Consider the following 26,945-nt stretch of genomic DNA (forward strand, 5'->3'; position numbering starts at 1 on the left):
CTAAGATGACAGCTGGAAGTCAATACTTACAGTAAGTGTAAACTGTAACGTTTTTACACAAACACAATACCTGTGTGTCACCTCCTTTAGCCATGTTTAATTTGTTGTAATTAGGGCTGCCACAAATGATTGTTTTGATAGTCGACTAGTCACCGATTATTTTTGCGATTAGTCGACTAATCAGATCATCATCCATTGGACGTAAAACTACAGCTTATTGCACCAGCAGCATCTGCTCGTATATAACTATCATTATCTTACAGCTTGAAGTGTTTAAGGTATGTGCTAACTAAAAATAAAGACAAGATGATAGTTTATTAAATTTTAAAGAAATTTGCAGATTGTTTGAGTGAAGTTTAATAAACTCAGCCGTCTGCTCCTTGCTGTCTAAAATATAACAGGACACCGGAGTATATTCTCGAGCATCTCACACTCTAATGAGCCTTGAACCCCGGCTAGCTATCGAGCTGGTGGGTAACAGACGTCTCTGAAAACGTCGGAGCGCTTTTGAAAATATGTGGTGTCTTGATAAACTGAGCAGATATTTATTTGAAGTTTACACAGCTACATTCTCGCCTGAAAATATGTTAAACGTCGGCGAAGTTATGTGACATTAGTGACGTTTGTACTAACTTACAGCCTTTACTTTAAAATATACGCCGTTCAATAGCTGAGCTTAATCTTACAGAGAATGATCAAAGCTCATGTAGAAACAAACAAACAAATGAACAAAAGATTGTCTCCTTCATTTCTGTCAAACAAAGCTGTATGACACGTTTCCAGCTGTTAGTATCATGGTTGCTAGGCAACTTGGGCAGCGCAACGGAGGCTAGACCGTCCCATTTTACGAGCCTTAGCGGTCTTCGAGTACGCGGCCCTTGAGGATCGTTGAGGCTGCGTACTTTAAGGCTGCAGACCCTGAATTGGGATACAGCCCTAGTTTGGCACGATACCGGACACAGCTTCTTCTTCTTCGGAGTTTAACGGCAGCTGGCATAATAATAATAATAATAATGGATACTTTATTGATCCCCATGGGGAAATTACTTGTTTTTCTCTGCATTTGACCCATTCACTCAGTGAAGCAGTGGGCAGCCCACTAAGCAGGCGCCCGGGGAGCAGTGTGTAGGGACGGTACCTTGCTCAGGGGTACCTCAGGGTAGCCGTTAAGTGGATTCGAACCGCCGACCTTCCGATCACGGGGCGACCACTTTACCTACTGAGCTATCCCTGCCCCTGCATCCTTGTACATGCAGTGCTGCCATCTTCTGTTTCAGTCCGTTATTACTCTCTTAAATCCTACTACTTATTCCTGCATCTTTTGGGATCTTACAAAGCTTCAAATGACGTGTCGACTATTAAATTAGTCGTCGACGATTTTGATAGTTGACGTAATCGTGGCAGCCCTAGTTGTAATTAACAATACAAATATGAAGTCATACTGTAAGGACTGTTTGGCCTAGTATGACCTCATTGTGAGCTGTGGGTAGACTATCACAGCCATTAGTATGACGCACTGCACGAACTCCTTTCACGTACTTGCATGGAGGCAGTGATGCGTTCCAGTCGAAGCTGAGTCGGGCTGAGGAAAAGCTGCAGTACTCCTTTGCAGCTTTGCAGTTTTTCTTCACACTGAAGAGCCTCACAGAGATGTGATGATGTGAAGAAGCGACATTTTTTCAGTGTGTTGTCAGTCAGGCGTCAGTGTTGACCTGAACTGATATCCAACATTCAGCCAGTGGCTTCTCTACAAGTCTCTGCTTCACAGCTATGTCTCCACTTTGAATTAATTTTAATATTCCTGTCAACTTTGTCACTGTAAAACTCTGCATGTGTCTACCAGGTTGTGCTTTTCCACTGAGAGGAGCCTGAGAGTGTCCATGTGGACTGGAGAGACAAATATGTCTTAATCCAGGAGAAAACATTTAAAATTGCTGATACAAAATGGCCAGCAGAGACAGACTCAAATGGAAAAGCGTGATGAATCTGGTCTCACTCAGACTGTGGATGGTGGGCACCTACTGTGCATATTTTGTGGGTATTTGTTGCAGTGTGGAGCTTTAACGCCATCTGCAGAGCAGAAGGATCATCTCTACTGCGCTGTCTGTGTCCACACAGAAAGCCTTGAACTACAGCTTCAGGTCACCCATAGTTTGGCCTCAGAGTTCAACATACAGTCACAGTAAAATGCAAGAAAACAGAAATGTAAAAATACATGTCGGCTTGTGTTTTTAGGTATAGACGGTGAGTAAAATGGTTTCCCTGGGTTTTTTCCCATGTTGTAGTTGTGTGTCTTATTCTGAAAGAAATATTTACGCACTACCATAGCAACCAGAGAGCATTAATAGACCCCGTGCACGAGAAAATGCTAACTTCCTGTTTTAAGACCGGATGTAGGGTTGCACATTTCTGGTAGCTTTATTTTGCAGTCAATTGCTACTGCGAAGGTGGACTCAAAAATCATGTCCAAAATACGAAAACGGAAAGATTACGTTAAGTTAAAAAGAGCAGAGGGTGGAACACTCACCATTGCTGTCATAAAAAAAATCAAATGATATATTTTGATGTTTGAAGAGCGTAGAGCGATTGTTTGTTTACATCAGTGATGGTAAATTCGATTATTTTTACTGAATCGAGTTTGGATGAGTCACTCACCAAAGTGAATCGGGTTCTTGGAGTCATTTGAGTCACTGAGTCAGTTGACCAGAGAGTGACAAAAATTTACATTTTCACGCAAACTTAATTTGTTTCTCCTTTCATGTAAATCCTACTGCTAAGATGAGTGATTGAAACAGAAAAACAACTATTTTTATTTTTTGTACGGTGCGTACTAGGAAGTACGAGTGCAGAAGTGAGAGGCTTTTAAATGGGACGGTCTAGCCTTCGTCGCGCTGCTCAGGTTGCCTAGCAACCATGGATCTAACCGCGAGAAACGTTTCATACAGCTTTGTGTGACAGAAATGGAGAAAAACTTTTTTTTTTGTTCATTTTTTCATGACATCACTTTGATTAGTTGAGTATCTGAGGCTGAGACCACGGGACTGTAAACATGATTGTTGGGCTTCATGTCTGTGCTGAACAGTCATTTAAGATTAGTTAGTAAATAACAATTAGTTAATGTTGCTCATGAGACTAAAGTCATCTCACTTTGGAAATGTAAATATAATATGGCCAATATCGAAGTTATTATCATATTAATCATTATTAGTTATTACAGCAGTGAACTTGAACTCTGTCAAACTCTGAGCTTCAGTAAAGATTCAAGTTGCAGTTATTTATATTTCCTATCACCTTAAATCTTCACTCAAAGACACTCAAGTATCTTTGACAGTGTATATAGATGTATTATATATAATATTCTTCGTTTAATTTGTTGGCATTACTAAATTTGGCTCAATGCTTACATATATGTGTGAAATGAAAATGTACGAGCTGTGAAAACTGTTTCTAATAGAATGAAGAGTAGACTGATATATGAAATATTCCTTTATTGGGTGAGAAAATCAGACCATGTCATAACTGCTGTAAGTCACACAGAATAGATATCAGAGCCTTAAACAGGCTGACGTCTGCTAAATGGGTCAAACTGGGCAGAAAGTCTACAAACACATAACATCCTTATAGAATATGATGTAACACTATAGATCAACTTACCTCAGAATATATAAAGCATATAAACAATTACAGCAATATGATGCAACAAACACAGCAGCTACTGATCCAAAATCCTCAAAGCTTCATAGAACTGAAACAAACATTTATTTTAGCTCCATTCTGCTGCTGATACAGACTTTAGGTTTCTGAACATTAAACTTGTTGCTGCCTTTCATAGTGTGTAACTTGAAGGCCCTGAGTACTCTGAGTACTTTCTCCCACACTGAAAACACTGGGATGATAAAATGATTTGAACATTACCTAATAAGACTGATTCAGCACAGACAGTTATGTTAAACTTTTCTAGCAGTCCTTCACAAACAGGGAACAGAAAGGGGTCGGCAACCTTTCTGGTGATGAGTGCATCTAAAATTTCCTCAGAGGTCAGTGTGCCATATGACTGTATTAGCAATAAATTTAATAATACTCTAAATTAACAGTTACTCACTATATAGAAAAACTTTATAGAATTATATTTGTTCACAGATGTTGGCAGCTATCAGCGAATAGTTATCAGCTATTTTGAAACAAAAAAAGACTTTTTATCCACAACAGCAAATGAACTGAACAACAGAAAATGCAAATGCTATTTACGGTCTCCTCACAACAATGATAAGAAAAATAAACTGGGCCAATATGGCATGTTTGTTAATACAGAGACACACATGTTAATGTGACCTCTGGTCTCCCACTCAGACACACAGGTCTCCGAGTGTCCAGCATTCACACGGCTACCTGAGGACTCGTGTGAGAGAAAATCTGCTCACACAGACATGTAGAGCCAAACACTGTCAATAAGGCCTCTGCAATGTTCTGAAGACAGTTAAACTTGTCAGGTAGTGACGTCCAGCAGGTGAACATGCAGCTCCATGAACACACGCACAGCTGTGGATTCCAGCTGCGTCCGTAGTTCTACAAACTTTGACCCCACAGAGTCGAGCTTTTCAGTTCAATCAGCTGCATTTCGATGTCCTCTGTGTCCAACCAGTTAATGCGAGACAAATCCAGCTGCTCATTAAAGCTTTTTGATTTGATTAGAAAAGAAAACATTGGTCCAAACACCTGAAAGCCCCGAAAACCCATTGTGAATTCTGTCTCGAGTCTACGGATGTATCCGTGTATTTCTGCGGTGCTGATGCTGCGCTGAGCAGACAGCTCCTGAAGCATTTGAAGTGTCGGAATGAAGAAATTTCAACATTGCCTGAAAAAAAACTGCCAGCTAGCAACGTCCCTCTCACCGGTAGGCGAAGTGATTTTTAGCCAATTATAAGATGAATCTGGTAGTTGGGGTTGCTAAGATACCGTCATTAAGAAGCGGCACAACTAATGTGTCTATGCGAGCTGATTTGCGATGTGCACCGCTGGCCCGGCCATTAATTTTTTTAATGCATCTTCTCGGATTAACTCACTGCGTGTCGTGTCCAGGGCTGGACTGGGACAAAAAATCGGCCCGGGCATTTTGACGAGAGACCAGCCCCCCAGGTATTAAAGCCATAAAGCCTTTGAATGAAAACAAACGCTGTTGTGACAGTGATGTACAGTCTTGTTGGTTTCTATACATTTTACGTCAGATAAAAACTTTGGTTGTAAGCTTCAGATCATTAATTAATAAAAGCGAGACATTTTAAATGAGAATAACAAAGTGTTTCTTTGTGCCCCCCTCTCCCTGTTAATGCCCTACCTGCCCCCCTGGCAGAACTAGACCCGCCCCTGCACAGTTACCAGCTGTCAGCTGCTTAGAAAAGGATCCTGGTGTTATTTGTCTCTCAGAAACAGTTCATAACTTCCCTTCAACTCATCCATGTCACCTAAAAGGTAAACCTGTTTCTCCATCACAGCTCTGATGGTTCAGTAAGGACATCTCCTGGTTTCATCTTCATGTTTCCCTCTCACTACATATCCAAACCATATCATGACCAGCAGCTTTACAGCTGTGGCTCCAGCAAACATCAGCTGATACTAGAAAGTAATATTAAATAAATTCTAACAACAGCTGATCAAGCTTAAACGTGCTGCTGTTGTTTAGCGCGACATCCACTGGTTTCCTGTTTCTGGCGCAAAGTGGGCGATAAATAAACAAGAGAGAAAAGCCGATCAGCTGATCATTGATCAGTTTCATGATCGAAGTAGCAACAGGAGAGAGAGGGAGAGAGAATGAGAGAAGAAGAGGCAGCTGTGCAGCGTAAACACAGAGTAACTCCAGCTTTGTGTCTTTTTCCATTCTAGCTGAAGTCCGGGACAAACTGTTCTTTTTCAGCTCAACATGAAACGCGTAATATTTTCTCTGAATACGAGACGATAACGTCTTTTTACAGAACATTTGGCAACTCTACTAACTAACCTTATGAATAAAATAAAGTTCACCATCAGTAACATCATAGCACCCACCCAGCTGTATAGAAACTCCGTCATGCTAGCTAGCACGCAGCACGAGTTATTGTAACTGACTGTGAAAAGTCAGCACAACGAAAATAAACTCCACCTAAACTTGGTTTATATCTGACCCAGATAGACTGCAGGTCATAACTTCTTACCTGAAGTTCAGTTCACCTGACACTCGGACCTGCAGCTGCCTCGGGGCTCTCCTCCTCCTGCCTCCCCTTTCTCTCATCCACCTGCTGCCTCTGTGGAAGCTCCGCCATAGCCACCACCAAACAACTGAGTTATTTTTACACATCTGCCAGCATCTGGCCAATCCACCACCTTTCATTGTTTATACCGTTACAAAAAATCATCGGCCTATAAAAACCGTCAGCTCGTTCAAACACACTTTAAAGTCCGTTTGGCTCGACACCACCGAACAGAGGCAGCAATATAACATAGCTAACATTAACAGTGCAGTGGATCCTGCTTGTGCAAACTGAGCAGCATCACTGACTTTCAGCTTGTTGTGTTTGTGGATATATGACTGACTTTAATTATCCACAAAATCATCACAATCTCTGTAAGATTAAGGTCGACTATTGAACGGGGTATATTTAAAAGTAAAGGCTTTAAAACCAAGTCAGTACTAACATCACTAATGTCACATAACTTTGCCGACATGTGGCCAACAGTAATGCTTTAATGTTCTTCTTTATTAAACATTCGCACATAAATAAGTGACATAATATTCAGTACTTACTTTTTAAAGTTTACTCTTTGGCCGCCCCGTTTCCGCCGGTTTTTTTGGCAAAATTATCCACACCCACCGCTGCGCTATGCATTCTGGGATATGTTGGGCCACGAAGGATAGACCGACCCATCCTTAAAATTCAGGGAAATGAAGGACGCATTTGAGGCTGCATTTCGAGCAGCCTTTGAATTGGGACAGCCTTCGTCGCGTCGCTGTGACGTAATCGGCCTTAAAATGCGGCCTTTAAGGCTGCAGACCCTGAATTGGGATACAGCCATAGACTATAGGCAGAGAGGAGGATGTTACTCTCAGTGTTGTTGCCGCATTTCAGGAGTACGCTGCTAATAAAGTTACACAGTTGCACAGTGACTTCGCTTTAATTACTTCATTTACAAAATACCACAGTTTTTGTCTTGGTCGTATCATTTTACTTTGTTGTATTTATCTGCGACACCTTAAAGGCCGGTCCGTGAAAATATTGTCTGACATTAAACCGGTCCGTGGCCCAAAAAATGGTTAGGGACCGCTGAACTACAGTGTGTGAGAGCTGAGGAGAGTGGTTGATAGCAAATGTCTGAAATGTTTGAAGAAAGAAAACCACTTCAAAAGGGCCTTAAATTCTCATATTTCATCCTGATTAGAAGCAAAGATAAATAAGCTTTTGTTAATTTATTCAACTACTGAAAGTCATTCCAGCAGCACGCATTATGTGTACAGTTCAGTTATCATCACATCAATCAGCTGAAGCATCAGTAGCACTGAAAGGTCAAGGAGAAAAGGCCGTACCTGCATCTGGTTCAAATGGAGGCAGCTTGTTCTAGCTGTGGTGGTCAAACTCCTTTTAGATCACAGTTTTCTGTTTCTGGGACATTTGGCTGACCTGGCTGCGATGGATGGATGGATATGTGTAACATATCAGTAGTCCAAATCCTGGGACAAACAACAGGACTGGTTCCATTAAGCACTGGCCTCCCACTCTTACTGTCTGTTTTTATAATGTTTTATAATAATGACACCGCTATAATAGTAATAATAATAATAATAATGACTTTCTGTGATACTAACATGCATCAAGGAATCCTTTTCTCTGATATTTATCTCTCTGGATTGTTTTGCAACATGTGCTTAAATGGCTTCATTTCTAGATCTTGGAATATAGCGAGCTTCTCGATTTGCTTATATTGCTCGCTGCTTATGTTTGGAGTAAAAGCAGCACCAGTGATGTAAGATGCTCTATTTTGATGTCAGTAATGTCACTCATCATGATCAAATCTTTTATTTTCTAATGTGTTTTCTTTTCTTTAGGCACTGTGACACCGACTGATAATCTGGAGCAACTGGCAGAGAAGGAGGAGGAGTCCAGCTCTGACAGCCAATAGCGAAAGCTTAAAGCGTCCAGGGAGGCCGACTGCTCTAAACAAGTAAAAAAACTTAGTTTATGTAATGACATTTTTTTTAAAGATATTATTAGTTTAAAAAAAAACCTGAGACATGCAGCTTGAAGATCCAACAGCTTACCAAAATTATTTTATGAATAAACAAAACCCAAGAGAGCAGAATTCCTGGTCTGTGTTGTATTAGTGTAGAAATTGTAATTCATTAAGTTGCAATATCATCATATCATATAAAATGCTATTTTGGAATTTGAATAGCAGCTCCCCAGGCTGTAGTATCACTGATGTTATAACCAAATGGCCGCGTGCAGATGAGGGTAAAATTATTTTCCCTCCTATAAAAATAAAATGAAAAGTGCATTTTTAAACATACTAGTTATTTTTTTCAGAAAGCACAAATTATCTTTATTTTATTGAGCCAAGGCACAAAGCTTGCAAAATTCAATTCAATTCAATTCAATTTTATTTATATAGCGCCAAATCACAACAAAAGTCGCCTCAAGTTCAAACTGAGGGTTAGCTCCAAATTTCTACAGAGTAACTGTAGAAAGACTCTAATGGATGAGTTTGTCAAGTCGGCCATCGTAGTCTCAAAGAAGGAAAGCACCAAAACCCTGGACAAGAATGGACTGCCTCCACTTTTGCAGAGACACAGTGCACACTGTGAGTGAAACATGGTGTTTGGAGTAATATGCTGCGGGGAAGCTTCAGTGAGTCTGGAACTGGGAATCTCATCTAGGTGGAAGTGATCATAAAGAAACAAGGATATGTACATATGCAAGAAACATCTCCTAGGATGCGCTGGTGTGCATCATCATTGATATTGTGTTGTTGTGTAAAGCACTTTGAGTGCTCAGAGTAGAGAGCACTATATAAGCACTAGTACATTTACCATTTATGAACAGTCCCGTTGCCTGGGGTCATGGGGCGTTTTGGGTCTTAGCTGACTCACCCAAGTGACCCGGTTGGGGTTGATCAGGCCTCGACTTATGTCCCAGGAGCAGTCCACTGATCAGCCCCCTTAATCTAAAGCCACCTTGTCTGTGTGGCTTGAATGGGCTTCTCCTTGGCGATTCCTTTAATGCCCAACCGTGTGTCTGCCTGCATTCAGTTTGGTAATCCTAAACTGGAGTGTACCCACCTTGACCATGCTCCTTGCTGCTCACTCTTTCACATCCATGTAGGCTCTTAGGTGGGGCTGCCTATCTTGAGACTTGGACAGGGGTCTTCTGCACACAACCTCAGCTGACGCAGCTATAGAGATGGTACAACCTGTTATTTTTCCTTCTCTAGGCAATGCCATTCTGATTTTTCTGACTCGCATCCTGAAATTGTTATAGTAATCCAGGATTAGGTCTTTAATCTTCTTGGGAACAGGGTTGTGGTGAAGTGCAAGTTCAATCAGTTTGTGCGGTATCGATCCGTAGGCATTAGCCAGATCCAACCACAGCACGACTAGATCACCTGTGTTCTCTGGGGTTCTCTGATCAGCTGTGTAACTACCTCAATGTGTTCCAAGCTGCCAGAGGTGCCTGATATTCCAAGTGTCACATGTCTAGCTGTTGAGTTTGAAGATGAGTTGAAGATTTTGGAGGCTGTCCTCCATTATTCAGTGTACTTTGTGTGATGTACCACTGTCAGCAAAACAGCCCCAGAGCATCATGCTGCCACCACCATGCTTGACATCTGGAACAGTGTTCTTAGGATTGAAGGCTTTTGGCTTGCTCATGTGGGCAGCTGAAAATGTCAGTCAAACTTGAAGGTGTCAATCTTAGAGCAGGGCCTTCTTTCTTGGTTGGTACCCTCTCAGTGTATAGTGTAGAGAGAGCGCAGAGGTTCAGAAACAATCATATAAAAAGAAAATGTTGCATCTGAATGTTGACGTGAGATAGCTGATGGGTGTCAGCTTGCTTTATTCCTCACTACCTGTCTGTTGGTAAAAATACAGCTTGGAGGTCATGTAAATCAATATTTCTGCTCATCCAGGTTATTGTGAACCAAAAGCTAATTTCTGAAAGAGACGCTGAAGTATGATGAATACTGGTGGGAATGTGGAGTGTACTGCCTCTGCTCACCATGCTGCTAACTCAGGAAATAGAAAGAGCTAGAGGCTATGTGAGCATGTGTGTGTTTGCTTGTGTTCCTTGGCTCTATGCCTAGAAGTAACAGAGAGAGAGAGAAATGAGAAAAAAGAGAGGAGGTGGAGTTGAGTCATCACACACGGTTTCTTGATGCCGACTCAGTGAGAAGACCCTTCATTTCCCAACCTGCTGGTGTGAACCATGCTAACACTGAGATCCCAACATGGTCAAAGTGCTACAGGCGTCTGTTTTACTTTTGCCTAAATGTAGGAGACAAGAACAAATAAATAAAGAAGACCCAGGCTGTGCCCATACAGTTTTAGATTACTAAAAAGTAGAGCTGGGCGATATGAGATTTTTTCATATCACGATATGTTTTTTTCATTTCAGGCGATAACGATATCTATCACGATATAAGCCAAATAACTATATTTGTAAGATTTAAATGTGCCGTTGCTCACAAGTAAAATGTGAAATAATCAGCAGCTTGTTTTTAAATATTTATTTCCCATAATAAGTTCAACAGGGTAGATGTACTTAAGGAACATGAGACTTTTTCAGATAAATAAAGGCAAATATTGCAAACTACACAAAAGGCAGCCGCTAAAGCGTTTAAGTTTCAAAATAGAACAAATGAAACAGACTAAATTGTCAATTCCACTTAGAAACAAAGTATTAATTCTAAAAATAAATCTTAGTTTGTTTTACAGAAGAACAGACAAAACTGACTAACTTTTGTCAATATCAAATAAACTGAGAACTAAAAGGAAATTCTCAATCTCTCCTTGTTGTATAGCTTAGCTTTTCAAACAGTTTTAACAGTTACTTTAGTCTGACAAAAGCCGAATGACGAATTAGCACTTCCAGTCAGAGACTGAGGCTACGTCCACACGTACACGGGTATTTTTGAAAACGGAGATTTTCCGTTTTCGTTTTAAAAAATAATCCTGTCCGCACATAAAGGGAGAAATGAAGGAAAACGCTGCTATGAACATGCCAAAGCAGCAGGTGGCGCTAGATTCCTAACCGTGCAGAAATGTTGGCCAATCAGAAGTCTAGAAGCCTCGGTGGGAAAAAGTAAACAAAGCTGCGGCATAGAAGCAGAACCGAGTCGTATGTGTGGACAGACAGTAACTGTGTGTATATGTAAGCATTTAAACACTGCAGAGAGTAGAATTAACAGTAACAGTATTGTAGAAATTCATTTCACCGAAACAATAACGTGGCGCAGTGTGACGCATGCACCAGTTTATTGTATTTCCAGACTTGCTTTCGGCACAATTTACAGTGCACGCTACTCTGTTTTTGTCAGACTTGAAATAGCCGAAATACCTTCAAACTACGGAACTTCTATGGCTCTTCCGTTCGACAATCTCTCCGGCATTGGAACCATCATCTGTTTTCTCTTCGGTCACGCTCGGTTGATTTTTCTAGTCGGCACACTCATTTCCTCCATTATGCGCTGGCTCCATTACCCGCTGGCTGCTTCCCAAACAAACACACGTGCGGCTTGGCACTTGTGCTGTACGTAACAAGTGACGCGACGTGACACTGCGGCTGTGATTGGTTCGGCTCTGCGCTACTTTATTTGGATTGGCTGACCTTTTTTTTTTTTTTATTTTTTTTTAAAAGAGGACAAGAGCGGCGAGGTCTATCGCGATAGCTTAATTTCTCTATCGAGTAAAAGTTATATCGCGATACATATCGTTATCGTTCTATCGCCCAGCTCTACTAAAAAGCCAATAAATCTTCCAAAGTGAATTCCAGTTGACTTCCTGATTGAGTGGCTGTAGCTCAAGAGGTAGAGCAGCTCATGTACTAATCAGAAGGCTGTTTTTTCAGTCTGGCTGCTCCAGTTTGCATGCCCAAATATATTTTTGCAAAATACTATCCCCAAGTTCTGATGCATCCATCATCATGAGGCATGTTGTATAAAACTTGTGAGTGCTCAGGAAGAGTAGAAAAGCACTATATAAGAACCAGTTCATTTCCATTTACCATCAGTCCTGTCCCCCTGTAAACTCCCCATCGGGCTCTAAAACAACAAAATAACCAACACATTTTTATCTGTTATATGACTGGTTCTCTGAGAAATGTTTAAAGCGGGGACTGTTATCATTTTAGCACAGCTTTAGTATTTGACCATGTTGTTATGTTTTTGTTGCAGAGGGGTTTTTTTTTTTAATTTTTATTTCACCTTTATTTATACAGATTGTAGAGGCTAAGCCTACGCTTGAAGCCACTGAGGTGGTCGTTAACGGGGGTGACGCGATGTCACTGGTATGCATGAATTAAGTTCACAGTCCAATAAATCCAGCAGTATGTATCTTGTCCTTTTTGGTCTTTATTCCGTATCGACTTAGCATAACAGCGCAACGGTCACAAACTGTTTGCCTTCTTAATGACACACCTGACGCCGATTACGTGCGTCTACCTTAAATACCTTTACATTACATAATCAAAACAGAAAAAGGTGACCTCTAGTGACCACATAAGGTATTAACCCAAGAATGGCTCCTACACCCCGGCCCCTAATTGATATGGCTATCAGACATGGCAATTCTAATCACAAAGAAAATAAGGAGCCACTAATACAGTCTACTTTAGACCTATACATTCACATAAATAAACATAAATAACACACTTTTAGATTACAGTCTCATGTAACAAGCAAAGTTTAGTTACAGGTCTTTCCAGAATATTAGTCTTTGTTTTTAAACGTGCAGATCGCACAAGTCCTTTTTGTCACGAATGGCTTCCAGAACTCTTCCAAGTGGCCAGGAACCACGTGGTGCAGAAGAATCCATTATAATGACTATATCTCCAGGTTTTAGATTCTTCTTCTTTTGGTTCCATTTTTGTCTCTCCTGTAACAAAGGCAGGTATTCGCGTATCCATCGTTTCCAAAAAAGATCTGAGATGTACTGAGCCTGTTTCCATCTTCTCTTCAGATACATATCCTGAGGGTCAAATAGTCCGGGTGGTAAAGATGGTTTTCCTTTCATCAGGAGGATGTGATTTGGTGTAAGTGGCTCTAGGTCTTTTGGATCATCAGAAAGCTTTGTGATGGGTCTGTCATTTAAAATTGCTTCAATTTCACATAGAACCATATTTAATCCATCGTCGTCCAACTGTTGTTGCTGAAGAACGGATCTCAGAATCTTTCTGATCATACGAATTATCCGTTCCCAAATTCCACCATGATGTGACGCTCCAGGCAGATTAAAACTCCATCTTATTCCAATGTGTCGCAAAGCATCCGCTATTTGGGTACGTTTCAGCAATTCAAGAGCCTCCCTTAACTCTCTGTCTGCTCCGACAAAGTTGGTTCCATTTTCCGATTGGATGTGAGCAACTTGACCTCTTCGACTCACAAAACGGCGCAAAGCATTAATGCAGGCATCTGTGCTTAGAGAGCTAGCCACTTCCAAGTGCACTGCTCGGCTGGCTAAACAGGTGAAAATGACTCCATAGCGTTTAGCTGTACCTCGTCCTCTTTTCACTTCAATAGGTCCGAAGTAATCAACTCCGACGTTGGTGAATGGTGGGTTATCTGGCAAAATTCTTTCCTTGGGTAAATCTGCCATCTTTTTCTCCAAGGCTTTTCCATGATATTTTCTGCAAAAATTACATTCTGCGATAACCTTCCTTACAGCTGAGTTGGCCTTTGTGATCCAGTATTTTCTCCTTAGTGTGGATAAGGTGTGGTTACGACCGCTATGACCAAGCTGTTGATGAATGTGCTTTAGGATGAGACTTGCTACATGTTGATCCTTTGCAAGAACAAAGGGATGCTTTATTTCTTCTGATAAGGAGCCCTTTGTCAGTCGTCCCCCAACTCTTAAGAGGCCTTCATCGTCAAGATAAGGATCTAATCTATAAATTGAGCTGTGTCTGCTCACAGAACCTTTCCCACTTGACAACGTAGCAATCTCCTCTCCAAATCTTTGTTGCTGGCAAAATCTAATAATGGCAAGCTCAGCTTGTCACTAAGACACGTGACCTGTTTTAAATATCCGTACAACGCTACAATATAACCAAATAACTGGGAAAATAATGAAAAATAAAATAAAAAACAGTAGCAATAACACTTTTTTTTTTTTAAATTATGAATTTATTTTATTTTCAGTTGCTACAAACGGGACAGACATGACTGGGGGATAGGACAGGGAGAAAGAATGAAAGAAAGAGAGGGAGAGAAAGAAAACCAGAGGGGAGAAGAGACGGTGAGAAGGGGGGGAAGAAAGAAAAAAAAGAAAAACAAACAAAACACCTGGATCACCTGTATGGAGAAAAAAAACAGAAGAGAAAGCAAACAACAAAGAGCAACATAATAAAAAAAAAAAACAGCACCATCACAATAAACTAGCTAGCAGTAGATATCAGTAGATATTAAATAATAAACGATATTGTGCAGCACACAAGATAGACAGCGCACAATGTGCTTTGAGGCAGCAGCCAAGAAAGCTGTAGTCCGCGTCTGTGAATACCCGTGCGTACACCTGTGTGCATACCTGTGTGGATCAGCATGCTTGAATTCCAAAGGTTTCTCCATGTAACAATCTGCTAGGGTGTGGGGGGGCCACAGCCCCGTCCTCCAGGGCATGAAGCAGGTATGGAGGAGATCCAGGCCCCAGATATCCAGAGGCCCCAGAGTACAAGGACCCGAGGAGGACCACCAAAGGGGGGGGGGGGCGTGCCACGATCCTGGGAAGAGCTGAGTAGAGCCCCAAACGAGAGGTCACCCCGCAGCTACGGAGCAGAGGCCAGAGGGGGTTGCAGTGGCGTGCCCGCGGGCTCTGCCGGCAGCCAGCTGTGCCAGAGAGGACCGGGCTATAACACATTAAGAGCAGGAACAGCCATCCGATGATGCTTTCTCCATTGCCCTTAGAATTTAAAACCTTCAGTTCAATATGCTGCACCGTTTCAAATCCTGTTGTAATTTTACTGTTCAATCGAATTAGTTTGAACTTTTTTGAACTTAAAAAATCTGCAAACTCGTTGCCTTAAAAAGAATTTTTTACATTTATTTGATGGACAATTTAAACCTTACAATGAAAGAAAGATTTAATTATTCTGAAATTAGTCTGAAGGTTAGACTTTCCATAACTTTGTATTGGAAGGTACATTACTGATATAATCAATATAAAATGTATTTATTGTTCAGTCACAAGTGCAGTCTCTAGGTCAAACAACACATTTGTTTTGCATTCAGTCACAGAAGCTGGTATGTTGTAATATTTTAGAGATGTTTGTTTCCAGTCCAGGCATGACTGCCTGAACGACTGTCATGGATTTGGGTGATCCAAATGTATGTGCAGAAGAACTTCCCTTAGGTACAGTGGGAGTGGATGTGGGTTGGAGATGCAATGACCTTGAACCTGCAGGTGACCATCCTCACTGACCACACCATCTGTGACGGAGGACTCGTCTCTCCTGGTGTTCTGCAAGCAAACGATCATATTCTTTTGAACACCAACTTATTTGCTTTCTTAAAACATGTTTTTCTGCATTTGCTATTGTACAGACCCCAATTTAGACAATCTCAGGCTCCCTCCCCACCAGAGAGGTGGAATTCAATGTCCCACTTGTCAGTCTGGATAGCCCTGACCACCACCTGACGCACATTCATGTCACAAAAGCATAATTTTAAAAAGGGCAATGCAAACGTGTCGACTAACTTTTCATTGTGATGATCTCCAGAATCATTTGGGAACAAAACAAATTTTACTGTTACTTTACTGTAATTTTATACAGTTAATTAATAATTAATAATTTGGACAAAGAGACATTTGTTTCCAAATGGAGGACTTTGAAAAAGAAAAGGACATAGAATCCCTCTCCTCATAGATAAGGTCATTAATAACCGGGCCCATCTAATCTTAAAGACTTCATAGTACCGTGTCACCCTTATAGAGCACTTCTATAAGGGTCAGGGTTAGGGGGGGTCTGACCAAAGTTGAGATTATAGAAGGCTATTTGGAATAGCATGGAGAGCAGCTCTGCTGCTTACCTTTCAAATATAGAACACATTTAATATTGATCTAATCTGGTTTGATAGCATTGCTTAAATGATACTGTGCACAATATGTATTCATACTGATCACTGTTAGAACTACATGACTACATTTGGGGCTACATCCTCACAATAAAGGGCTATGACTACGGAGGTGAGCAAAGGTGCCAGGGCCTGCTGATTGGTGCTTGCAGCTTAATTCAAATTGAAAGAAAAAAAAAAAAGAAAATCAGGGTTTGTTTGTTTTGTTTTTTTACTTCAGTTTTAAATAAGAGAACCACATTAACTACAATAATTACTTCCTCCAAACCATCAACGTGTCTTTTAGACCCCATTCCTACAAAACTGCTCAAAGAAGTCCTGCCATTAAGTAATGCTTCGATCTTAAATATGATCAACCTATCTCTAATAATCAGTTATGTACCACAGGCCTTCAAGCTGGCTGTAGTTAAACCTTTACTCAAAAAGCATCTCTAGACCCAGCAGTCTTAGCTAATTATAGGCCAATCTCCAACCTTCCTTCCATATCAAACATCCTTGAAAGAGTAGTTGTCAAACAGCTAACAGATCATCTGCAGAGGTTTATTTGAAGAGTTTCAGTCAGGTTTCAGAGCTCAGCACAGCACAGAAACAGCTTTAGTGAAGGTTACAAATGATCTTCTTATGGCCTCTGACAGTGGACTCATCTCTGTGCTTCCCTTAGGCAGCATCATCAGAAGACATAGCATACATTTACACTGCTATGCAGATGACACCCAGCTCTATCTGTCCATGAAGCCAGATAACACACACCAATGAGTTAAACTGCAGGAATGTCTTAAAGACATAAAGACCTGGATGGCCGCTAACTTTCTGCTTCTTAATTCAGATAAAACTGAGGTTATTGTACTCGGCCCTGAAAATCTTAGAAATATGGTATCTAACCAGATTCTTACTCTGGATGGCATTACCTTGGCCTCCAGTAACGCTGTGAGGAACCTTGGAGTCATTTTTGACCAGGACATGTCCTTCAATGCACATATTAAACAAATATGTAAGACTGCGTTCTTCCATTTGTGCAACATCTCTAAAGTTAGAAATATCCTGTCTCAGAGTGACGCTGAAAAACTAGTTCATGCATTTATTACTTCCAGGCTGGACGACTGTAATTCATTATTATCAGGATGTCCTAAAAACTCCCTGAAAAGCCTTCAGCTAATCCAAAGTGCTGCAGCAAGAGTCCTGACAGGGACTAGAAAGAGAGAGCATATTTCTCCTGTTTTGGCTTCCCTTCATTGGCTTCCTGTTAAATCCAGGATTGAATTCAAAATCCTGCTCCTCACATACAAAGTCTTAAATAATCAGGCCCCATCTTATCTTAATGACCTTGTAGTACCATATCACCCCATTAGAGCACTTCGCTCTCGCTCTGCAGGCCTACTTGTTGTTCCTAGAGTATTTAAAAGTACCAATTGTTAAGTTTAGAAACTGCTGTAGATGGCACCTGTTTGATAGGATTCCACATCGTCTTCATCAGCATACTACAGTTAACTGGTAGCTGTGGTTTCACCTGAGTGTCATAGGGCGTGTCCAAATTCATGGGCTGCATCCTCCTGAGGCATTTGTAGGCCGATTACATCACAGCGATGCGACGGAAAGCTGTCCAAATTCGTAGACTCCTCTGAACACAGCCGACAAATGTGTCCTCTTTTTCTCCGAATTTGAAGGATGGGTCGAGTGTGTCCTTCGTGGCCCACCTTATCCTAGAATTCATAGCACAGCTCAGCCAATTCCAGTTTTCAACAATGGCGGACGCTACTAAGTTTTTAATATTACTCTTATTACTCTTTCTGGGTCACAAAATAAACTTTTATAAATAAACATTTTCAGGCGAGAATGTAGCTGTTGGTTGTCAGTTTATCAAGATATCACATATTTTCAAAAGTGCTCCGACGTTTTCGGAGACGTCTGCTACCCACCAGCTCGATAGATAGCTGGAAGCTCGAGGGTCACTGGAGCCGCCGAGAACAGCAAACTCCCGGCACATCATTTTCAGATCACCGCGGTCTTTCGCTACTCAGGTTAAACGTAATATATAATTCACTTAGATAATCTAAAAATGTTAATGTTTGGCTTTTTTCAGTGTTTTATTTGTTCGTGAGTAAATCGGTTTGGCTGAGATTAAAGTTATTAGATTCGATTAGATAAAATAAAACTTTATTAATCCCCCGGGTGGTTTTTACACAGCTGAATAAACATCAAACAGAAAACTGATTAAACAGAAGTGTGAGATGGTCGAGAATTTACACCAGTGTCCTGTTATATTTTAGATATCAAGGAGCAGACGCTGAGACAGCGGTGACGCTAATCAGAAGGCTAGACCGTCCAATTTCACAGCCGTTTACTTCCGGCCAACCCGACCTTCTGAGGACCCAGCCCACGTAGACCGCGAAGGCCGGGTCCTCAGGAGGATGCAGCCCATGAATTTGGACACGACTATAGAAGTGTCTGCAGATTCTGGAATAAGTCTTTATTCTCTATTTTAAATTATTTGTTTCTTTTACTTTTTCCAATAACTTAAAGGTATTTCCATCAGCCACGCTGCCTGTTGCTGTTATGCCTCTGTCGGTCCACTTGTAAAAGTCTGGTCAGTCTCTCCTGGTGTGTGAAGGCCACAGCAGCAGATGGCACTCTCCCTCCAGTTCATATCTCTTTACTATCTCTGTCCATACTGCCAGTGTTTCTGTTACAAGTATGTTATCCTCTTCCTGGGGTCTGATATATTTCTCTCATATTCTGGCCTGAGGTGGAACTCTGGAAGTGGAAGTCTGAAGAGCATCAACACACTATTTATCTCATTTGGGTGGACTACAAACTGTCATGCGCCGTGGTGTGCGGGCACGAAAGGATCCAGGCGCAGACTCCGAGCTAACAAAAAGACACTTTAATAAAACAACGAAAGGCGACCCGGGGAAAGTAGAGAGCAAAACAGAAACTAAAAATCCGGGGAAACAATGACACGAGGAAGCCGGGATCGGGACGGCGGGGGGCTGCAATAGAAAGGGGAGATGATTACTAGGGAGCCAGGAAGCGGGGAGAACATATCAGGACTGAGTTAGAGTAGGGGCTTACGATAGAACGGAACCGTGGGAGCTCGGGAGGGAAGTGTGGCAGTCCGTGGGGGCAGGAAGTCCGTGGAATGGCGAGTGGGCCAGGTGAGCACCGCGAGATCCAGTTGAGCCGGAGGACAGGCAGGTAGCAGACGCCGAGTAGAAACCTGGACAGAAGTAGGCAGGTTAAACAAAGTTCCAAGCAGAAGAGAATGCACACTTTTCGTGGAAGTCTGGTTACCACTGTGGGGATGACTACGAACTGGCGTGGAGCATCCGTCAGCGCCGGATTAAGTGGATCTCCGTGTAACCACCGGGATGGAGAGCAGGTGTGCTGGTGATGGCCCAGCCCGGGGGTGTGGCTACCCGAGCATCACGCATTCCACAGACACAGGACCACGGACCATGACACAAACGTTATCTTAAATTCGGTAAAGAGAGTCCTCCGTGCTCCTTCTCTAACTGCAAAGTTTTGAATTAAACCCTTGGCCTCCTGCCTGCCTGATATTTATATAATATATAATATGCGCAGCCGCTGCAGCCGCGTGTGTAAGTTGAAAGTGCGAACATGTGGCTGGGTGTCTCGTGCCCCAATCCTGGGTTTCGGCATCACTGTAAACGATGTATGACAGACCCGACCACATGTTCACACTTTTCAGTACACTTCTTATTGCGGCTGTCGACACACACATGGCTGCAGCTTTTCAGCGGCTGCAGCTTTTCAGCGGCTGCAGCAGATGCACATATTATTAAATAGTATATTAAATTTCTTTGTTGCGCCATAAAAGTGATTCTGATGTTCAACATTAGTTCTGCATGACTTTTCTGCGAGGTTCACAAGTGTGTGGTGGGGTGCGCCACACACTTGTGAACCACTGCTCTAATGTCACTGTTTTGCCTGATTTCTTGGGCCAAGGGTTCAGTGAACAAGACAAACAACGAGGGGCTTAAACAGCAAGTGTAGCGGCTCTATAGAGTGTCAATCTGTCTGGAAGGGTGCCATTGGTTCAATGTAAAGGGCTTGTATATTCCTACTAAAACCCATCCTCTCTATAACAGAGAACAGTAGTCTCACAGTAGTCTTTGTTTCTGCCTTCTTTTGGGATTACTGGGATGACAGCGTCCCTGAGGGCTGGATAGTAGCCTTAAGTGTCCAGTTAAAGGAAAAGCTCCGTCACTCCCGGGGCTTTTGTTTGCCTTCAGTTTGCTAACGTTGTCTAATTCCTTCATAGATGTTAATGCTTCGCTCAGGTTTGTGTCTGTTGTTGGAAGGTCCAATTTGAACAAGTAGTTTTGGATTTCAGTCACATTTGAATCAGTAGGTGTGGAGCACAGCATCTCATAGGCACTTTTAAAGATTGTTTGAATCATCTCTGGGTCGAATTCATTAGTAGATAGGTCTCTAATTTTAGGTATTGAGTGTTTAGTTCTTTGTGTTCTAAGGCGCCTCGCTAGAATTTGTGTTGCTTTTGATCCCAATTCATAAAATGTTTGTTTAGCATTTTCTTTCCCCGTTCTTCACATGTGTTTTTTGTCCAGGGTGTGTTTTATTATTCTTATTTCTTTTGATAATTCCTCACTCCGGTCAGTTTGGTGTTGCCTAGTTCCTAGTTCCCTTTTTTTAAATTGTCATATTCAACTCAAGAAATCAGTTTACCTCTTGTAATGGAAATTCCTTTATTTAATATATTGATCACTTTGGTAATAGTAATATCACTTTCTCACTTACAGTGGCTTGCAAAAGTATTGGGCCCCCTTGAACTTTCCCACATTTTGTCACATTACAGCCACAAACATGAATCAATGTTATTGGAATTCCAGGTTAAAGACCAACACAAAGTGGTGCACACGTGAGAAGTGGAACGAAAATCATACATGATTCCACAATTTGTTACAAATAAATAACTGCAAAGTGGGGTGTGCGTAATTATTCAGCCCCCTTTGGTCTGAGTGCAGTCAGTTGCCCATAGACGTTGCCTGATGAGTGCTAATGACTAAACAGAGTGCACCTGTGTGTAATCTAATGTCAGTACAAATACAGCTGCTCTGTGACGGCCTCAGAGGTTGTCTGAGAGAATATTGGGAGCAACAACACCATGAAGTCCAAAGAACACACCAGACAGGTCAGGAATAAAGTTACTGAGAAATTTAAAGCAGGCTTAGGCTACAAAAAGATTTCCCAAGCCTTGAACATCCACGGAGCACTGTTCAAGCCATCATTCAGAAAGGGAAGGAGTATGGCACAACTGTAAACCTACCAAGACAAGGCCGTCCACCTAAACTCACAGGCCGAACCAGGAGAGCGCTGATCAGAAATGCAGCCAAGAGGCCCATGGTGACTCTGGACGAGCTGCAGAGATCTACAGCTCAGGTGGGGGAATCTGTCCACAGGACAACTATTAGTCGTGCACTGCACAAAGTTGGCCTTTATGGAAGAGTGGCAAGAAGAAAGCCATTGTTAACAGAAAACCATAAGAAGTCCCGTTTGCAGTTTGCCACAAGCCATGTGGGGGACACAGCAAACATGTGGAAGAAGCTGCTCTGGTCAGATGAGACCAACATGCAAAACGCTGTGTGTGAAAACTAACACTGCACATGACTCTGAACACACCATCCCCACTGTCAGATATGGTGGTGGCAGCATCATGCTCTGGGGGGGCTTCTCTTCAGCAGGGACAGGGAAGCTGGTCAGAGTTGATGGGAAGATGGATGGAGCCAAATACAGGGCAATCTTGGAAGAAAACCTCTTGGAGTCTGCAAAAGACTTGAGACTGGGGCGGAGGTTCACCTTCCAGCAGGACAACGACCCTAAACATAAAGCCAGGGCAACAATGGAACGGTTTAAAACAAAACATATCCATGTGTTAGAACGGCCCAGTCAAAGTCCAGATCTAAATCCAATCCAGAATCTGTGGCAAGATCTGAAAACTGCTGTTGACAAACGCTGTCCATCTAATCTGTTTTGCAAAGAAGAATGGGCAAGGATTTCAGTCTCTAGATGTGCAAAGCTGGTAGAGACAGACCCTAAAAGACTGGCAGCAAAAGGTGGTTCTACAAAGTATTGACTCAGGGGGCTGAATAATTACACACACCCCACTTTGCAGTTATTTATTTGTAAAAAATGTTTGGAATCATGTATGATTTTTGTTCCACTTCTCATGTGTACACCACTTTGTATTCAAAGGAGCTTGCGAAGCTTCTTCAGTTCAGAACTGAAGAAGCTTCTTGGATGAGAGGTGAAACGTCTTCAGGCAACTTAAAGAAGTCCAGACGCTTTTCTTTGCAAGCTCCTTTGGCTATGATGACCTGGATGACTGAGAACCTTCACAGACACCACTTTGTGTTGGTCTTTCACGTGGAATTCCAATAAAATTGATTCATGTTTGTGGCTGTAATGAGACAAAATGTGGAAAAGTTCAAGGGGGCCGAATACTTTTGCAAGCCACTGTAGTTATATACATGTAGGATAGCATCGCATGTGTTCTACACACACACAGTGGGGCATTGTGAGTTCATGGGAGACATTAAACAGATGGTGAGGCTCCTTCCCTTATCAGGGAGGATTCGAGAGGTAAATCTCTGGGTGACGGCTAAGTGAAAAACAAGGGTGCATCTCTCTGTTTAAAGGAAAGGTTTGAAGGAGGGAGCTGAGGGTATAGGCTCATGCGATGGGACAATATGTAAGAGGTGTGTTTTTGTTCACCCCTGTATTTAAAGAAACGCTTTGTTTTTCATTGTTAGAGACCACTTTGGTGTTTGACAATGTGATTAAACCAGATGCTCATCAGTGTTTGCAGTTTACACCCTTAACCGTATCCCAGACTGTTGTGGGTTCCACTTCATTATCTTTGTTTAAATTATTACAATCTCGAGTTTCTTTCTTTATTTCCTGCACTATTGTTTTTTTGTTCAAAATTCCAATGTTTAGTCTCTGTTGGGTCCTTCGTTTTAAGTCTTCCAGGTTAACTGTCAGGTGAATGGTGTTATGATCTGATGTGTCAGCTGTCCCAATTGTACAATCTGAGACCCTCTGTCTCTCTGTAGTGTTCATCAGGAAATAGTTCTGGAATAGACCTTGTGAGTTGCAGAGTAATGTGTAATGTCTTTTTCTTCTGGATGGAAATCCCTCAGCACCTCAAATAGTTCACTTTCCTTAATTTTTTAAAACATTTCCACATTTTTAGACACAGTATGTTGTGTGAATGCTGTCCAGTGCTCGTTGTAGTTTGATATAATATTCCTTCTTCTTATAAATACCTTCACTCAGGGAGACTACTTGATCAAAAACAAGCCTGAGACATGTCAGGTCACTCTCTGGAGGTGCGTCTATATTGACACAGTGCTGTTGATTCTGCCTTTAACAATGACATCTCTACCATCTTTATTGGCTTCCACTTTCATCACTTCAAAATTGACGCGGTTAGATATTAGTGTAATAACCCCCCTCCTTCTGCTGTTCTTACATGAACTGCAGAAAGAGTTTATATAGCCTAGCTTTTCATCTTCTCATGTTCGTTTTCATGTGTGTTTCTGGGAGAAGCTGCTCTTGCCTTTTTCATTTTTGCAGTGACTTTACTCCTTTTTATAGGATTGCCAAGACCATTAACATTCCAACAGTCAGCCCTATAAACAAAAATGATACTCTATAAGAGTCCAGAACTGTAATGGAACATCTAACATGGAAGAAGACCAAATAATACTGTGAACTCCAATGGTGGGGCAGATAACTGTCCTGCTCCATAACCCTGCTGGTGGGTCATGGGAAAGGCCTGTCGTAAAGACAAGGCCCTACGCTGGGGGCTAGTGATGAAACAAGCACCATCCTATTTGTCCAGCGCTCTTAATTTCGAAAGCTGCTCCCAGCTATAAGCATCTGAAGCAAATTTACATCTGACCCGTTGTTGTTCCCACACCACACCATCGTAGTCATTCCGGGGTGCTCCTTTTGAATATCCAGAGTTTTTCTTTGGCTCTCCCTGCAGCTGTAGATCAGCCTTCCTTCTGGCTCTTTTCCAGGCGTTGCCATTTTAGTTGCTCCTTCCGTCTGGTTGCAGCTGAGGCATCCTCCTCTCTCAGAGCGGATACCACTACGCTGAAGCTGCGTCTCTTTAGTTCCAGCGCTGCTTCGTGTGCGTTGCTGTAGGTTCGGATTCCGTTGTCACAGTCGATTCTCTTATTAGTGTCTGTAAACGAATGCCTTTCTCCTTTAGTGCCTTCTTTATCCCGTTGCAGTCTCTACGTTTTGAATAATCTCTGCTGCATAATCATGGTCGAAGAACAGCGTTTGGTTTCAGGATATTAGCTAAACAGAAAGGCACAACTAGCAATTCAATGAAAATAAAAAGAGAAGAAATTCTGAAAACAGAAAGCTCTTTGGAAGGCAAAGGTTTTCCCATCGGTGCTTGATAGAGGATTTCAGCTGCTCAGTCATCCAGGACTGTTGTTGTGTTACAGTGGTCCCAGTGTTTTCAGTGGGTGACAGGTAAACCAGCAGTCTGTGATATGGAGCCATGCTGCTGTACATCAGGAGTGTGGTCTGATACTGAATTTCTGAAGTAATCAAGACTTTTCCAGAAGAAGACATCTGGGTACCAACATGTGTTGCTTTAACACCCCCAAAGATCTTCTAAGCTACTCGTGCTGTGCAAAATGCTAGCTTTGAACTGTGCGTGGACAGTGGGCCCACTGTGGCTCACAGCATGACAAGGTGTCCTTGACCAAGATATTGAATCCTAAACTGTCCCTGGTGCAGCCATCAGTTTGTGTGACTGATGAAATGCCCAAAATAAGCGCCTTGTGTTTGAACAAATGTATTTTCCAGATTGGATGAAGGCAACAACGTTTTAAGATGTTTATATAACTGTTGTCACTTTTTAATGTTGTGTAGCTTGTTGTTGGTGTGATGACAAACCATCCATGACACCTTGCAGGGACTTCCTCTGTGGTCCTGGCTATTCCTGCTATTGTTGCTAGGTGCATGTCAGTGTGTTACCCTAATCTGATTGGCTTTTGTCTTTCTTTCTGTTTTTTTAACCTCTTTCAGATCGTGTGGTGAACTGAAAAGAACGCTGAAGCAAAGGTGGAGAGCAGCAGGACTTTGGTCTCCTGCTGTCCCGTGTTTTTGCTGGAAACTCCACTTCTCTCACTGCCCAGTACACTCCTACTGTTCTTCCTGTTCGTTCACTCTCCTATCATCTATCTGCCCATCTTGCTCGACAAATAGGTCAACAGAATCCAAGCGCCAAAGACTAGGAGACCATCTCAGCTGTTTCTGTAGAAGCACTGCTAATAGAAAGAACACAAGTGGATGTAACTGCCCCCACCCACAGAGTTCGGTTCAGTCCCACGGGCGATGAGACGAGCCAGGAGCTTCATCTTTCTCTAGACACTTTCTTCTACACCTTCTGTCTTCATGCTTTGGGGGTCCTCAGGTGCCCCCACCCCGTGTCGACCCCCCCACACCCGTTGCCACCACGGCAGACCACCCCAATCGCCTTGTTGCCATGCCGACAGAGACACTGACTCCAGCCCTGCCAGATAGCAAGGCTGCTGGCCCTGCAACGCCCTTCAGTTCCACTGTACCCCTCCGCATCCTCAACAAGGGCCCCGAGTACTTCAGGAGACAGGTACTGTGTGTGTTAGGATGTACAGAGATCTGTTCAGGTAAATGTGGGATTGAACTGAAGCATCAGAGGTCATAACTTTAAGTGTTTTGGCCACAAAATTCCAGGGTCGAGCTCATTTGTATAACCAATATAATTCCATAATAATTGGTCATTTGTGAGTCGTATAATACCGTGTTTTAATAAGCGCTGATCAAAATGCCTGCACCATTTGTGACTGTATTGTACAGTGAAACTTGTCTTAAAAAGAACTAGTTAGCGCTTTACAATGCAATTAATATCCTGTTGTAGTAACACCCACTGTACCACTGTCAGAAAAAGGTGTCCATCCATTTGGAACTAACACTGGTCTTAATCTGTCTGTGAAGGTTCTCAGTCATCCAGGTCATTGTAGTCAAAGGAGCTTGCAGAGAAAAGCGTCTGGACTTCTTTAAGTTGCTTGAAGACGTTTCACCTCTCATCCGAGAAGCTTCTTCAGTTCTAAGGTCAAGACTCAGCTGTCCATCTGCATCTAAAGGTCAAAGGTCACTCTTTCGGGGATGCCAATGTTCACATTTTGGACAGAGAGGACAGATGGTTTGAAAGAGGAGTGAAAGAAGCCATCTATGTCCACTGTGAGCGACCATCTTTGAACAGAGGCGGGGTTTACGACACCAACTCTCTGCCATCTATAATCCAGTTTTGAGATCCCTTCCCAGACGCCTTAATGCCCACTCACATCCTGGGCCATCTGACCTCAGGAATTCGCATGATAAGGTGGGGCCAGGTTTCACAATGAACACACCCGAAACTCTGGCTGATTGGGACCCACACCCAGTTACACACCTTGGCTCAGGCAATTAGAGGATCATCAGGGGTCCTTTTGTCCCTCTGTGGGGGGAAACTCCCACTAGGTTTATATCTGGGACTCTCCACCATTTGATCTTAGAACTGAAGAAGCTTCTCGGATGAGAGGTGAAACGTCTTCAAGCAA

General features: G+C 42.3%; 1 protein-coding gene and 1 long non-coding RNA gene across 2 annotated transcripts in view; one reads left to right on the plus strand and one right to left on the minus strand.

Moving 5' to 3' along the window:
* Nucleotides 1–26,945, plus strand: part of fam110b (family with sequence similarity 110 member B) — a 57,218-nt gene that overhangs the window by 20,088 nt on the left and 10,185 nt on the right. The window contains exons 2-3 of the mRNA XM_026148438.1: nucleotides 8,075–8,190; nucleotides 25,393–25,975. Of these exons, the coding sequence (XP_026004223.1) occupies nucleotides 25,853–25,975 (123 nt within the window). The 5' untranslated portion in view covers nucleotides 8,075–8,190; nucleotides 25,393–25,852. The remainder of the gene's footprint in view (nucleotides 1–8,074; nucleotides 8,191–25,392; nucleotides 25,976–26,945) is intronic.
* On the minus strand, nucleotides 19,169–21,114 carry LOC113009874 (uncharacterized). The gene is made up of 3 exons (XR_003270255.1): nucleotides 19,591–21,114; nucleotides 19,372–19,516; nucleotides 19,169–19,289 (listed from the first exon to the last, which is right to left on the minus strand). It is a non-coding gene; the product is annotated as an uncharacterized LOC113009874 (long non-coding RNA).

The sequence above is a fragment of the Astatotilapia calliptera genome, chromosome 18 (genome assembly GCF_900246225.1).
Source record: "Astatotilapia calliptera chromosome 18, fAstCal1.2, whole genome shotgun sequence".
Classification (NCBI taxonomy): Eukaryota; Metazoa; Chordata; class Actinopteri; order Cichliformes; family Cichlidae; genus Astatotilapia; species Astatotilapia calliptera.